The sequence below is a fragment of the Balearica regulorum genome, chromosome 3, assembly GCF_011004875.1.
Source record: "Balearica regulorum gibbericeps isolate bBalReg1 chromosome 3, bBalReg1.pri, whole genome shotgun sequence".
In the NCBI taxonomy this organism is placed as follows: Eukaryota; Metazoa; Chordata; class Aves; order Gruiformes; family Gruidae; genus Balearica; species Balearica regulorum.
In genome coordinates, this window is record NC_046186.1 from 106,397,649 (window position 1) to 106,412,459 (window position 14,811).

At 43.1% G+C, this 14,811-nt stretch overlaps 1 protein-coding gene across 2 annotated transcripts in view; it reads right to left on the reverse strand.

Moving 5' to 3' along the window:
• The window catches only part of TP53BP2 (tumor protein p53 binding protein 2), a 50,647-nt gene extending 36,039 nt beyond the window's left edge, over positions 1 to 14,608 (reverse strand). Inside the window, exon 1 of one of the 2 annotated variants that reach the window (XM_075749334.1) lies at positions 14,297 to 14,608. In XM_075749334.1, coding sequence (XP_075605449.1) covers positions 14,297 to 14,323 — 27 coding nt within the window. In that variant the 5' untranslated portion in view covers positions 14,324 to 14,608. Of the gene's footprint in view, positions 1 to 1,046; positions 1,244 to 14,296 lie in introns of those variants that run through there. The other variant, XM_075749335.1, reaches the window with a different exon arrangement.
• Positions 14,609 to 14,811: the final 203 nt, after the last annotated feature.

Consider the following 14,811-nt stretch of genomic DNA (forward strand, 5'->3'; position numbering starts at 1 on the left):
ATATTCTCCTCATGTTAGACCAAAACCTAATACCCTTGAACCATACAACATTAGTGTTGGGGGATTTGGTATTTCCATAACTCAGCTAAGTAATGGTCTAGCTTGCGTAACAAATTTTCTTAGTTCTCCTTTTTAAGGAGGCATTAAAAGTTGCTCTTAAGGTTGACAATGCAATGCTTTGCAGTAATATTCTCTGTCTCGTTATCCGAGTTATACCTATTATATTACACTGCAAATATTTTAATACAGGCAATATATCTCCCTACAACACGGAGAGCATATACACCTGATGTGCTGGATAAACAAGCCTCCAAAAAGGACCTCATAGCATGCCCTTCAATGACTCTTCTACAGTGTGGTTACACAGCAGCAATATACAACAATACAGAAAATATATTTCATAAGTACGTGAAATAGCTTTTTTTTTTTTAAACACTGAGTGGGATGGAAAATAATTACAACAATAAAATTTAGATTCTGAACTAAAATGTATTTTTAGAGGTTAATTTTAGTTAGCTGAAAAATTAACATAAAATTTTTAGAATGAATAGATTAACTATCAAATTTCAAGTACAGGTGACAGAAATGAGAAATAACTGCTTTCACCCACAGACCTGATACCCAGTTTTAACCACAAGTGAGTCTTTCCTGATAAATATAGAATCCCTCCAAACAAAGAGTTTTAAACAGCAATCTTGCATCTTACCTAGTGAGAACACTGATGCTGCACCTTCCCAGATAGCTGCAAAAAAATCAGCTGCTAAAACAGATATTTTTGCTGACTTGATGCAACTTTCTAAACAGCAGAATACAGCCTGCACAACAGCACATTTCCCTGTTCTGATAAGCAGCATTCTGAGCTGGTGCATAGTTACAGTTCTCCATTTAATACAAAGTAAATCTCAATAACAAATTCAGCAATTCTTTCGCATCAAGTTTCTCAGAACACTAAAATAGTCCTTCAGTAGGCAACACGCTCACTTATTGTACCTGAAGATTAAGGTAAGCAAGAGATTAAGGTAAGCAAGAGATTATAATAGACTTACTAGAAGACAGGCACACAGGATGATTGCTATCCCCAATCCTTTTCATATTCAGCTGTTGCATAAAGCTAGGTTCAACAGAAATGCAGAGTAAAGTTTAATATTTGCTTATAGCCACACCCAAATGCACAGAGTTCGGTTCTTGCTGTCTCACCCGCCACACGCACTACTCCGTTTATATTGTACTGGCTTTTGGCCATAAATATGAGAAAGGAAGTTATGATGCAAGGTAGGTGGAGTGCAGTAGGAAGCACCATGGGATTGTTCAGATTATTCTCAGTCCATCCAAAGCACGGCCCTTTTCCCTTTCAATTGTATCACAGGAGAAAACAAGACTCAGCCTTTACTCTCAAAGGCATCGTGGTTTCTGTTTGTATAGATTGTTTTAAAGATAAGTTTATTATGTATTTGTATTTTATCTTTGATTAAAATGTCATTTTTTTCCAGGACTTCTTATAATACAACGTACGTCTACGTGCACTTTTTTGGGGATGGGGAAAAAGAGCTGGAAAAAGCAGAGAGGAAGCTTTCCCCTCCCTTTCCTTTTTTTCTCCCTCTTATCCTTAATGTAGGGAGAACAGAATGAAAGCCATCTGCTTTTAGCATACACTACTTAAACTGGGCAAAGGCTATAGCATAAACGCCACACTACATCTCACCATCAGGCATGCATTTGAATCACCATTAGGGGATTCTGTAGACCTGCAAGGAAAACAGTCCAAGTTCTGGCCAAGCATTGTTACCACCTGAAGTTAATGGATGTAGGTTTGCAACCCTCCTGCTTCATGGACTGCAACCTCAAAGACAGAACTTGGTGCTTCAGTTCAGACTTACAAATGAGGAAGAAGCAATTACAATCTTCCTCCCAAACCTTATAGAAAGTCATGATCATCTTAGTTTAGCCATTTTGGTTTTGTGAAAACTGCCAGGCATAGCTCAGGACTGGTAAATACAGCATTCCTAATCTACACCCTCCCTATTTTCAGTAGGGCATTGCGCACAAGGACATTAAGAAGAGATCTCTCCAAAGATCTTTACTTTGAACCCAAGTTACATTTTCCAACCTGACTTTTTTCTTCAGTCATTCTCATACACAGGAAGATAGCAAAAGTCCCCCCATAAGCCAGACATCAGAAAGGTCTACGCAAACAAAGCTCACTATGTTGGATGAACGTTAAGCACAGGAGCAACACACGCCTTGCTTGAGCTACCACCTATCACTGAAGGCAAGAATATCTCACGTCAAGTGTGGCTTTTAAAGCCACTTACACTTTTGCACTGTGGGTATCTATTGCAACATCAGCATTAAGCAGAAGAAAATGTTCTGAAAGATACAGGCCAGTTAGTTTGGTTTTTTAAGATATATAAACTAAATTGGCTTCAGTAACACGTGTAGGAAACCACAGCCTTTTACTGAGCACCCACATTTGCCAACACATCATGTACAGCTCATTCTGCTCAGACCTGAATCCACGCTTGCATTTGCACCAATTTAGTTAAACAAGAATTCAGGGTAAACAAATCCTGAACACATTCTTCATATTGCACCACACAGCAGCATGTTCACAGATCTCTTCCCGTATCCATCTGCGAAGTTCATGTCCTCCATGCATTTCCCCCCCCACCAAATAAATATTCTTCCCCTTTCTCCCCAAATCCTTCCTCGTGGCTCCTTAGAGCCATCACTTTTGCACTGTTGGACACTTCACCAAAACCCACTGCAAGTTGACTGGCAGAAAGCCTAAACATGGTGTTTGGACTTGTTGGTGTCCTACTTGGAGCTTGCTCCTCCTGGACTCAGCAAAAGAGACGTGGGTCTTAGAGGCTTGCCCCTTCAGGCAGACTCTGCCCCATCTTCTTCATTCAACACTAAGTTATAAACACTTGGTACACAAGAAGAAAGCAATTAATGTTATTTTCAGGGAGATGAAAAAAGATACCAGATGGTTCTTACAATAGGTACTATGGCTCTGGAAAAGGAGAACAGTAACTCATTTACAGTTGCTCCTCCTCCCATTCTTCAGTATCTATCGCAACACACATTGCACCTAAGAAGAGCCTAAAGCCAAAGCAACATCCAAGCATAATGAATGGGGTTATGAACTCAAACTTAAGCCTGAATCATCTCAATTTTCTGTACTTGCGTCAAACCCAGAGGCAGTCTTTGTCCTAAAAAACAACAAACAACCAACAACTAAATAAAGGAAAATAAAAAAGAAACTAAGCTGTTCTTGCTGCTCTAGAGCTTTGCATCCATCCCCCCCACTGGGAATAAGTGCTACTGTTCTCTTAGCCTCCTCGACAGCTAAAGGCCAACAGAAAGCCATACTAAGTGCTGTCAGGCCACTTGAGAATGACACCTCTCAAAATAGTCCTTTTATATGCATGTATATTCTTACAATTAAAAGAAAGACTAATATTTTTCCTGGTAATCAAAAAGATTTTGTACAAGCCAGGACCCTTCATGAAGAAAAGCAAAGTTACACCCACATCAGGAATGAAAACATATTTAATACAACCTACACCTAATCAAAACAGGCTATTGCAGTAAACTGGCACCTACACCACCCACTGCCTAAGACACCAACTCTTTACTGGGTTTAAAAATACTCATTTTCTGCTTTTCCAGCCAACGCATAATAATCGCACCAATAAAAAGACGATGAACATACACATCAGGAAGCACTCGAAGTCAGCCACTTTTATCATGCAAGAAGTGCCTGACCCACACATCAAGCAAATTTATCACCTTCTATTTACTGGCAACAAGGGGCTGCATTCCTGGGAACACCCACAGGGGAGGCAGAGTATTGAAGTAGAAAGGAGGATATTTTTTTTTTTTTTGGTGAGTTAATGTCTGTCTCAAACAGTTTAAAAAAAGCAGAAGCTTTGTGATTTAATAAATAGCAACACAAACCAAATCATGTAGCAAGTCAGAAAAAAAGAAGTGTAGGACACTGGTTTACTCCAATCACAACAAATCCATAGAGCTCAGTGCCAAATGCTTTTAAAAATACTACTCCTTACATCACGTTAGTCACTCCTCCAGGAAAATAGCTGCCAAAACCTGCGTCCCACCTCTATGAAACAGATTATGACAAACCAAAACCCTCATGACGTGCATAGGTAGGTCAGAGGACATACGATTTCTGGCACCTGAAACAATGACACATGTTTAACTACACGTGTAATTCCAGTGTGGGGAAAGTCACAGTGTATACTGTTCAGGCTGTTATGTGGTACAGGCTGACTAGTCTGGTATCCTAAAGTGCATTACTACAACTTGAAATTCAGGAGCATTTTAGCACACCACAGATTTATGCCTCCTTTATTCTGCGATCCCAGAACATTCTGTTCAGCCACCTACCTTCAGGACAAGCTAAAAAGAAACAAATCCAAACCAGGAATTTCAGACCACATAGCACAACAGTCTGCGTGCTTTACTGGTTTCAAGGTCAGTTCTGGCTTCCTATATACTTGCCTCCAGGAAGCACAGGCTTCCTGCTATATGAACTTCTCAGTCTCACCAGGATAAATGTATGTTTGCATTAGTCCAACTTAATCCTCACAGTGAGTGAGAATACCCAAAGATGGCGGAGAAGTTCCCCTCTATTAACCTCCACGCTGTCTTGAGAGATTGTATGGAAAGCGTAAGCTATCATCTGACCACTAAAGTTTAGCAGACCTAAATGGTGAGCTGATGGAGGCAAGCCAGCTCTTCTCAAATCCCTCCCCATTACGTCCGATTATGCAGCCACACGGCAAATCACTTCCACCATATAAGCCTTTTTGTTGCTTTTTGCCTTTAGCGTAGGTAGCATTTCCTCCCAACCATCACCCAACTCCTTACTAAATTGAAGGGGAAGGTACAAAAGACACGTGGCTTTGGGTGGAGATGGAAACCAAAGGAACAAGACCATCCATTTGGGTAACATCCTACTATTAAATTAATTAGGTGAAATGTCACACCATACCTTTGCAGAAGGGTAGCCCTTTCCGATTCACCACCAGTTCTGGGTGGGAACACGTTCCAGTTGCAATGGAAGTGTACCTTGAAGAATGATCTTCGCTTGTCAAATCCCAAAGACTGCCAGTGCACTGAGAGTGAGCAGCCCATGCATGGCAACGCAGGTAACCAACACAGCCAGCAGCAATGCCAAAGCCAACCAGCATGAAATGTCTATGCTTGGTGATCATAACTATCTGACAACAACAGTTAACATTACTATTCAAAGCCATAAAGAAGGGGGTTTGTCCTACCACTTCTGGCCTGCAAGCACGCAGCAAGTCATTCGTAACAGTGCAGATACTGAAGACTATTACGCTACAGTGGCATGTGTTCAACTGTCACAGAAGACACATTAAGCTTTTGCACCAAAACAGATGGATCTTGTTGTTATTTTGCAAGTTAAAAAGGACCAGTGGGGCTATTTCAACACTAGTAACAAGGGATGGTTAGACAGTCTAGTCCACCAAATTATAACAGGATATGCACAACTTACCCACTGCAGCAGAACTGAGAAGGAGAAATCTTGCCTGGCCAGTCAGCCCATTAGCCCACTAAGCACCCCAGCTTGATCTAACCTTTGCTTCTGTAACGCAGAGCTCTACGTGCTTTAACTTCCATCAGGAAACATTCAGCTGCTGTAACAGAAGCTGCAGAAGGGTGGCAGATTGTATAGTTGATCACTGTCTGACAGGTTTTATTTAAGTGCCGCTCACTCCCCAGAGCTCTTTCTAGGCAATACCAGGCTCTACGCAGACACACCAGCTGAGAAGTGAATGAAGGGAGAGCAGTTCATCAGAGCGAGGCAGCAGGCTTGCTGGGTGGCTCTGCATGTTGTCACCAGCAAAGTCACGACAGTGTTCTTTACGGATGGCCTTGTATGAAATGGTGGCCACTGAGGTGATGTCACAGCTATTTTAAATAAATTAAATAGCGCAGAGTTTAATCAAATCAACATTTATGCTATGTCGGGGTCCTCAACAGGCTTCTTTTGCCCCAAGAACTCCAGAAATCGTCCCCCTTGGTCTGTTACTATTTGGCCACTCATTCAACTTCCCTGGAGGTAGAAAACTTTTTTCCTAGCCCAACCTCACTAAATGCTATTTGCAAGAGAAGCACTCTAAATAACAGTGTTTTTGTGCAACACTAGGAAACCACCCTGCAGAAAGGCCTCATGGGCAAGATCTACGTACAACAGCATAGGAATAACGATGCAGAGGCAAGAAGCATGCGGTATCGTTTCCATAGCTTCCCCACACAAATATTTACTTGTAGTAAAACCTGGTCTCAAAAGGCTGGAAGGCACAGCGTGGCTATCACAGATAAAGTGGCTACGGGGCAGCATGACAAGTAGGCAGTGCTCTTCAGAAACATGGCTCATACACGACCCGTGGCAGTTGCTTTGTCAGTTTTGGTATTTCACAAGAGAGCTTCGTGGCATTCTCAAAGGAGGTCTGGCATATTTTGCCTGGCCCCTACACACCCTGCCTTTCACTACTCAGCAACACCTCCCTCCCTCTTTTGCAGCCAGAAATCAGTCACATTCCTGCTATGTCAGCTTTTCCTGAACACTTTATTATGTTGAGAGACACACACACAGTTTTACTACAGCTGGAATCAGAAAACCTCTAACAAATTCCGGGCATCCCATCCATTAGAGGGTCTTCCCAGCCCTAGGATGCCCAAAGATAGCAAGAATGGGTTTCACTTTCCTGGTGAAGTCAGGGCAGGAGGCATCAATCACTACTCTGCGTGGCCCAGATACTGATCTGGGTGAGGTTCTGCATTCAGGGCAGCATGCACTTATGCAGGATGGAGAGCAGGGTGAAAAAAAAAAAGTGCCCATCAGACAAGCCACCAGTCTCAAGCAGCAAGGAAATTTCCACCAAGTTCTAACTGTGCACAGGTATGACAGAAAACAGCTGAATAAGAAAGAGCCCAAGCTACAGGGAGTTAAGAGCCTTCCTGTAGATTTCTGTGTGATTTGCTAGCCCAACCAATTTGCACAACTTCACATTTGTCCAGCAAAAATGATAGGGGAATGAGATCCCCATGTGTCTTGCTGAAGAGGCTCATGGCTATTGAAACCCAAGAAAGGGACAGTCACCTTGCAGAAGGACAAAAGGCCATACCTTAAGAATGCAAGAAGGATACTCTACACCAGTGCTTACGTGTAATCTTCCAGCTCCTTATTTGCATACCGCAAAGCTGCAACATGTTCACAGACCCACAGGTTGCTGCTGCGCTGGAGTACCAGAGCACATGGGTGGTTTGGTGCAGCATAAAGCTCAAATAGGATAAAAATGGCAGCATTTAAAAAGACCCACTGAAGAAGATCTAAGAAAATATGGATTTTCCTCTTTGAAAGGACAGAAAGAAGCTGAAGGTAAGAAAAATACACAGTTCTTGAGACTCTTCCTGAGCTTTCAATTTAAAGAAACAATGGGATTTAACACTCCATTGCAATAGAGAAAAACTAGTAATCTAAGCTTAGATTTAAATTGCTCCTTAAGCAGTTAAGCTTCACAAAATGAAAGTATCAGAAGACAAGAAAAATCTCTTAAATTATTCAACAAAAAACCAAAACAAAACCCATATGCTGCTGCTAATATCCCAGACATTCCTTAAACAGTGAAAAGGAATACTACCTTTCCACACATGTAAAGGATTTGTGAACAAGCACCTTTTTTGGGGACTGTTCTCAAGCACAGAACAGAATGAACTACCATCAAGGTTCTCTCCCCATTCATGATTAACCCTACAGAAGCAAGGGTGCAGGCAAGGTAACTACTTTAAGCAAGATCATTTAATATTTACATTGGACATGACTGACTTGTATTCCAGCTGCACCACAGTGTACCAGTTGTTTTGACTCTACATGAATCCCGGTCTCCCAAATCCCAGGCTGAACTCACTGTGTGACCTTTAACAAGTTGCTTAACCTCCCTGCAGCTTCCGTTCCCTTTATTAAACGTTCTGATCCGTAGCAGTTAGTGTTTTACGGACCAGATGTTTCATGCTGAACAACTCAAAATAATGTCAGAAGCTTTCAAGTCAGCAATATGAAAGTGCCTGTGTTTCTACTTGAGTATGGGTACTATACCTATAACGCAGGTATACTGCGGATAAAGGTTTTCCTGAATCAATTTCATAATCAAGAGGACCATGCAGAACGAAGGAGAACTGCGGTACGTTTGATTTTAAAGTGTATATGCCTCACTTTGCAAAAGGATGAAACCAAGACTAAGAGCAGGATTTAAAAAAAAAGAAGAAAAAAAAATCAAGAAAAAGCCAAGAAGTGTTCCCCTAATCCTCCTTTTTAAAATAGATGCCAATAAAAGCTAGTGCACTGCACACAGCTATCTATCAAAAGGATCATATCGTATTAAGACCTAGAAGCATCACTGTAGCATAGAAGAAATTGGTACAGAAATGATGTTAACATCTCAGTAATAAAATTCTTCTTATTAACACCACAGCAACAAAAACCAAGGGCTCATCCTTTAGACAAACTGGGTTCAACATCCATGTAATGCCATCGCTATGGTGAAGTAACTGGTGAGGACACACGCATGACTAACTCTAAACACCAGCAGCAAGATCCAGAATATTAATGATTAACAAAAAGCAAATAGCAAAAGCAAGTGGAAGACTGGTTTCTGCCTTTTAACATGTTGAGCATCATGACAGTGTCACAATTGTTGGTCTTTCCCCCATTCACTTACAGTTGCCTCTCCACGAGCATTTATCCCAAACTACAGCAATAGTTGTCTAACACTATTTTAAACAACGTGTCAGGTCTTTCATGTTCCACAGAAAAGCCTGAAACTTCTAAAACAGTTAAGCAACAGTGACTAAGATAATTAAGTATACTTCAGATGATGTTCAAGATTTCTTTCTAGTGACCTTTATACACAGTATCATCCGACTGTTTGAGAACTGAAGATCAAAAAGACTTTGCTTGACTCACAAGTGACTAAGCCACAAGAAACCAGGCCTAAAGATAATAAAACTGAGAGCAAAGAGAAGAGTTTTATCTAGTCATTACCTCGTGAATGGGAGCACCTTCTAGTTTCCACAGCATTAAGTAAGTTTTTACACTTCACAGGAAGTTGAAAGCCCACAGATTAAGAGGATCTGGGGGCTCCTTTGTTATCCGTGGGCACACGCAAAAGGAAGCAAGAAGTTCTCCTCCAGCTGTGCCACCAAGCCATGGGAGGTAGCTTGAGTCAGTCTCCTCGGGGTTATCCGGCTCCCCCTTCAGAGGGGCTGTACAGCAGCAAGGCACAACTCTGCCCATAATTAAACAAGCTCAATAACAGGCACAGTGGGAGAGAAAGGAGAATCCCCGAGGCAGACTACTAACAAGGACAGCAGCTAGACAAATGGAGCATTTTCAAGACAGTTTCTTAATCAATAACTTGAAAGGAATGCTAGGCACATTGCCATTCTGCTAGTTTATTCTGCTGAAATAACCTTTATACCTGCCTCTTTTGAAGTCCAACTGACTTGCATGGAAATTAATTTCACAAAGCAGACCTGCTCACTAAAGTGGAGATCCCATCTGGCAACACTAGGAAGGGGAAAAAAAAAACCCAAACAAAGAAATCCTGTGAATTATCTATCCATCCCAAACTTCATCACTGCATACTAGCCCTTGAAACAGTAAATGCGAGAGCCCCACGAGGCACTCACACCCTGAACTGTTGAACAGATCAGAAGCAGCATAATTAGCTATTCCCATGGCCTCTACAGCTTGATCTGGTATGAATTTGTAATATTGCCCTTCCCCCGTTTCTGATAAAAGCCACACAAAGAAACAAAGATATTTAACATGCTGCAGCGTAATATAACACTAAGGTTATTAAAGGAAAACTAAGGTATTAAACAAAGTCATCTGAGAAATTAAATGCATTTAAAACTATTCCTGGAACTATTCATGGGACAGAAAAAAAAAGATCTTGTTGTAACAACATGAAAGAGAAGAGAAAAAATGATTTTAAAAGAGTATTCCGGAATCCTCAAGGCAATATTTCCTATTGTGCATAACAACAGGTCACAGTCTATAAGAGAAGTGCAAGAGGTAGAAGTTTAGAAGAAAGCTCAGCAAAATAGTCACCTAAGCTTTATTCAGCATTCTAGACAAAATAGTTTAAACACTGAATCCCACATTTAAAAGTTTTAATTCAAACAAATGTTCTATTCAAACATTTTAATGACTAACATTAAATGTAAGTTCAAAGAACAGAAAACAGATACTAAATACTTAAATTAGATGAAGATATGAGGCATACGCTCAAAAGAGCTCACACTCTCAAGTCCTATTCATGCACTGAAATCCATGCAGGCAGACAAGAAAAACAGTGTTGATGACTGATAAACCAGATCGGAGCTTAAATAAGTAAAAGACTACAGGGAGTAGGGCTGAGATCCTACAGATCACTTATTAGTATCATAGCAAGTTGTTAAACTCTACAGGGTGGGGTGAAGATCAGTTTGGTTATAAACTCATAGCTGCTCTTACAAAGTACAAGAGATTAATTTCTGTTAAAATTTCTTTAGTTAAGCAGCAAGAAAAGTGTTTCCCAAGATGGGCTACTACTACGCTATTTCAGTAATTCAGAATCCACATCTCAATTCCAATTAACTGCCTAATGGAGCAAGCAAAACAACTGTAATTGTAGGGTTTTCAAAAAGTTAAAAATACATTTTAAAAAAATACACACATCCACAAAGTAGAGACTATTCTGCAATGAAAATATGTACTGTAAGTCTAGTACTCACTGGACAGAACAGCTCAGAGAAGACCACTTGAACAAGGCATTCAACAGACTTTAGAAGGAAAGCAAAACTCCTTATGGTATCAAAGCTGCAGCATTACACTTAAAGTGTAGTTTAACTTGATTAGAAAAGAACACAAGGTTAACAGGAAACTTCCATTTCAGAAATTTACATCATTTCTGATGATAGAAGCAAAACTAATCAAGGAATTTAAGCACTCTCCAGTTTGCCAAGTTAGTCCCCAACAATCTATCTGCATGTCTGGATCCATCCTGACTTCAAGGAGGCTCCCAATAACTACTGTACATAAGACAAATTGCAAAACGGACCCTTATCTCGATCATCAAGGGGTTTTGAGCCAAAAACTTCACTGGGCATCAAAGGGTAGCTCAATCTGTGCTACTTCCTACTATCTTCAAAAAGCCATTTATCCAGTATGCATAATGACGCAAATTATTGCTCAATACATGCTGATTTTTAGGGTAATAATGTAAAATAAGGGAGAGAAACCAATTATGCTGCAGAAAAATATGCTATTTTTGAAAGTGTTTCCAGCTCCTTTTCACTACTTAACAGTACCAGTCACACTCCCACAAGCCTTCGCAGATGAAAGGTGAGACAACTTCACACAGTTTGCCAGTGTTAACCCTGTTATTACCATCATCAGTACAGCTACACACAAATTACTTCATATTACACCCTTATGCAGACTTTTAAATCACATTGTCCTGACATATGGTTACAGCAGCAGTTTAGCTCCTATCTGTCATCACCACAAGGAAAACATTCCCATTTCAGGGTAGTCTCCAAGAGCAGGAATAGTTATGCTGCTACAGCAGTTTCCAGCCTTTTCACTGGCAGCTACTCAGAGGTGAATTCCTGGCTGGGCTCAGGCTTGCTGTATTCTCCACTTGGGGTCACAAGCTCTCCTCCTGTGTTGTTTAGTCCCTGGTCTTCTGGAGCAGAGACTTAAAATCTTATACAGACAATTCTATTTGGAGGATGGAAAAGACAAAGAGACAATGTAAGACAAAGCAAGAAACAACATTTTGCAGATGGTTTAGGGCCAGCCTACTACTACTCATTGAAACAAGGCAGATGAAGATACTCAAGTCCATTAACACCTCATTAATGCAAAGAAAAAAAAAAAGGCACTCAGATATCCTGCTCCCTCCTCTTCCCACACCAAACTTTCAATCTCTTTTTATAAAGAGAAATGAGAATTAGTTCAGAGGCCAAAAAACCCAAACACCTAAAAAAATAAAAAGAGACAAGGAAATCCGTAGAAATACTTACAAAAAAGATAAATAGTAAGAACTACCTTTGGCACTGCATTTTCCACACTTCAGGATTCACGTGAGTACATTTACTACAAAATGTTTTCAAAGTGGCAAGTGGCTGTTTATTTGCCCTACAGCCAAGGGACCACAGCACTTTAACACTCTTTTGCACTGTTTAATACAGCTGTCAGACATCCCTCTGAAGATTATGCTAAAACTCAGGTTTGGGTTGTTTGTTTTGTTTTTTTTTTAAAGGTGAATTAAAGTTCTAATACTTGTAATACTTCTATTTTTAATTCCTTTAGCCACATTCAACTCTCACAAATCTTTCACTATTCATAGTAAAGAAAATGTGAAAAGGCTATATTCATCCCTTTATTTATGGGTTAAAAATCAGAATCATTAATGAGTTGAGTCATCAGCCAAAGCAAAGTCTGAGCCACCAGGGCAATGCACACTCTGGAACTTGTCACCTGCAAACACTGATGGGATAAGACTGCTCCTGCTTGTTTGGTTGGTTTTTTTCCTCTATTTGAACTCAGTGACAAGGAACTGGCCAAGGACAGCATCTCTGGGAGATTTCACTGTTGTATGAGGGTGCTTACTTAGTTTTGACATGGGCTGAATTAACAACTTATTATATTTTCTGCTTGTTTTTCTTAGTTTTTTATAGGTAGACAATACCACAGTTGCACAACACATTGGCTATTTTATCTGTAGTTGGGCTCATATTCTATCTGTTCCTCTCATTAGTTACAGCAATAGTCACCCAGCCTTCTCTAGTGTTCTGCAAGATCAAATTATCAGTCATTATTCCCTCCTAATTGCAGGCAGAGGAAGAAACTCACACTGATAGGAAAGCAAGCATCCCTGAAACACCCATATCCATCCAGCATGGATTCCCAGTTTCACCTCACTTGCTTCAGTCAGCTTCTGGAAGAATCAAACTGGAAATAATTTTTAATAGGAGAGTACTGTTGAAAGGACTACCTACGCGTGCAAAGCCACTCGGTATCAAGCACGGCAAGGCAGACCATATCGCCTGGGGGAGGATGGCGGAGAGAACATTTTAAAGCACCCTCAACTTGAACTAAGCAGGTATTAAGCTTGCTGGCGTTTTCTGTACATATTCCAGCCTCTCAGAACAACGGATTATGGATTTCACAGGGCATCTCTGCTGGCAAAACCAGGTATTCAGTCAGGCGTACTTGTTAAGTAAACTAAGTATTTTATGTCACCAACTTCATGTATTTTGTGCTGAAAACTAAGCAAAGCTGCTGTGCTGTGCTTTCATCCAACTTCAGCTGACAAAACCGGTGTAGTTTTAAAATTCATATTAAAACCCTGATAGGAGGTGGTCCTCCCTGTCCCCTTTTGAAAGTGGCAAAGCAGAGACACCTCCCAGAGCATGGCAGGTTTAACACACACAGCCGGGAACAACTCCTGAAACTCTCCCAGCCGGGCATGGGAATACCTACCCCCGAGAGCTCCTAATCACTTGGAACCGTAAACAACATGGACACCATCTTCCTCTTGGAGTCCGGGCACTCGAAAACAAAATCACCACCCCCCAGAAGCAGCAGATACGGCTCGCTTCAAACCAACTTTTAAGAACTTCATTTTTTTTTTTTTTAAAAAAAAGGCAAGATTCAGAGGAGGTTGCTGTTTACCCCGCGGGGAGCGGAGCGAGCGGCCCCAGCGGGGCAGCCTTATACCTCCCCCCCCTCCCCAAGAGCGGGGGGAAGTTCCCGGGCGCTGTGGGTCCTCTCCGCCACCGCCCCCAGCCCCGCCGCGGTGCTGCCGGGGCCCCGGGGCCCCCCTCTTCCCCCTGCGCTGGCTCTGCTCCAGCGGGCCCGTCTAACAAGTTGATCCCGGTGTGAATGAGGAAGAAAAGGAAAAGCTGAGGGGAAAAAACAAAAAAGCCGGGAGGGGGAGGGGAAGCCCCTGCGTGGCCGCACCGCGGCTGGAGCCCACGCTGGGCGGAGGGAGGGAAGACCGGAGGGAAGGAGGAAGAGAGAAAGGAGAGGGAAGGAGGGTCGCCCTCCCGCCCCCCTCCACGTCCGCAGGATCCATTTTCCCTCCCGCTGCCCCGCTCCAACTTTCCGCGCCCCGGGGTCGGCCCCGGGGCGCCACCCGCCGCGCTGCTCCGCTCCGAACCCCCGCGGCCCTGCCCACCCGGGACTCACCGGCATCATCTTGGAGCCGAACCGCATGGGGGCGGCCGGTGCCGGCCCCGCCGCTCGGAGCGGGAGACCGGCGACCCGGGAGGCGGAGGGCCTGCGCCGCCGCCTGGACGCGCGGGGAGACCTGTTGCGGGAAGCGCCTGACTCAGCCCAGCCTCGTCGCTCGCCCTCCGCTTTGTTCCCACCGGGCGCTGCTCTCCCACCGCTGCTACTGCCGCCCCCGGCTCCGCTCCGAAACTAACCCCGGCCCGGCGAGGAGGAGCCGCCGCGCCCCGCCCGCCGCCCACCCCCGGGAGGGGCCGGCACTGCTCCCGCGGGGTGACGGCCCGCCTCCTGCCCCCCGCCAGGGGTGCCCGGCCCGGGGGAGCCGCCGCGCCCGGCCCCGGCCGACCAGGGGCTTAACTTCCAAGGCCGGTGGTGCGGTGGGGGTCAGCCCTCCCGGGGCCCGGGACTCAGCAGGGAGCTGTGGTAATACGAGACTTGTGTAAGTCCCCAGAGATCTCCTCCTCCCGCACATC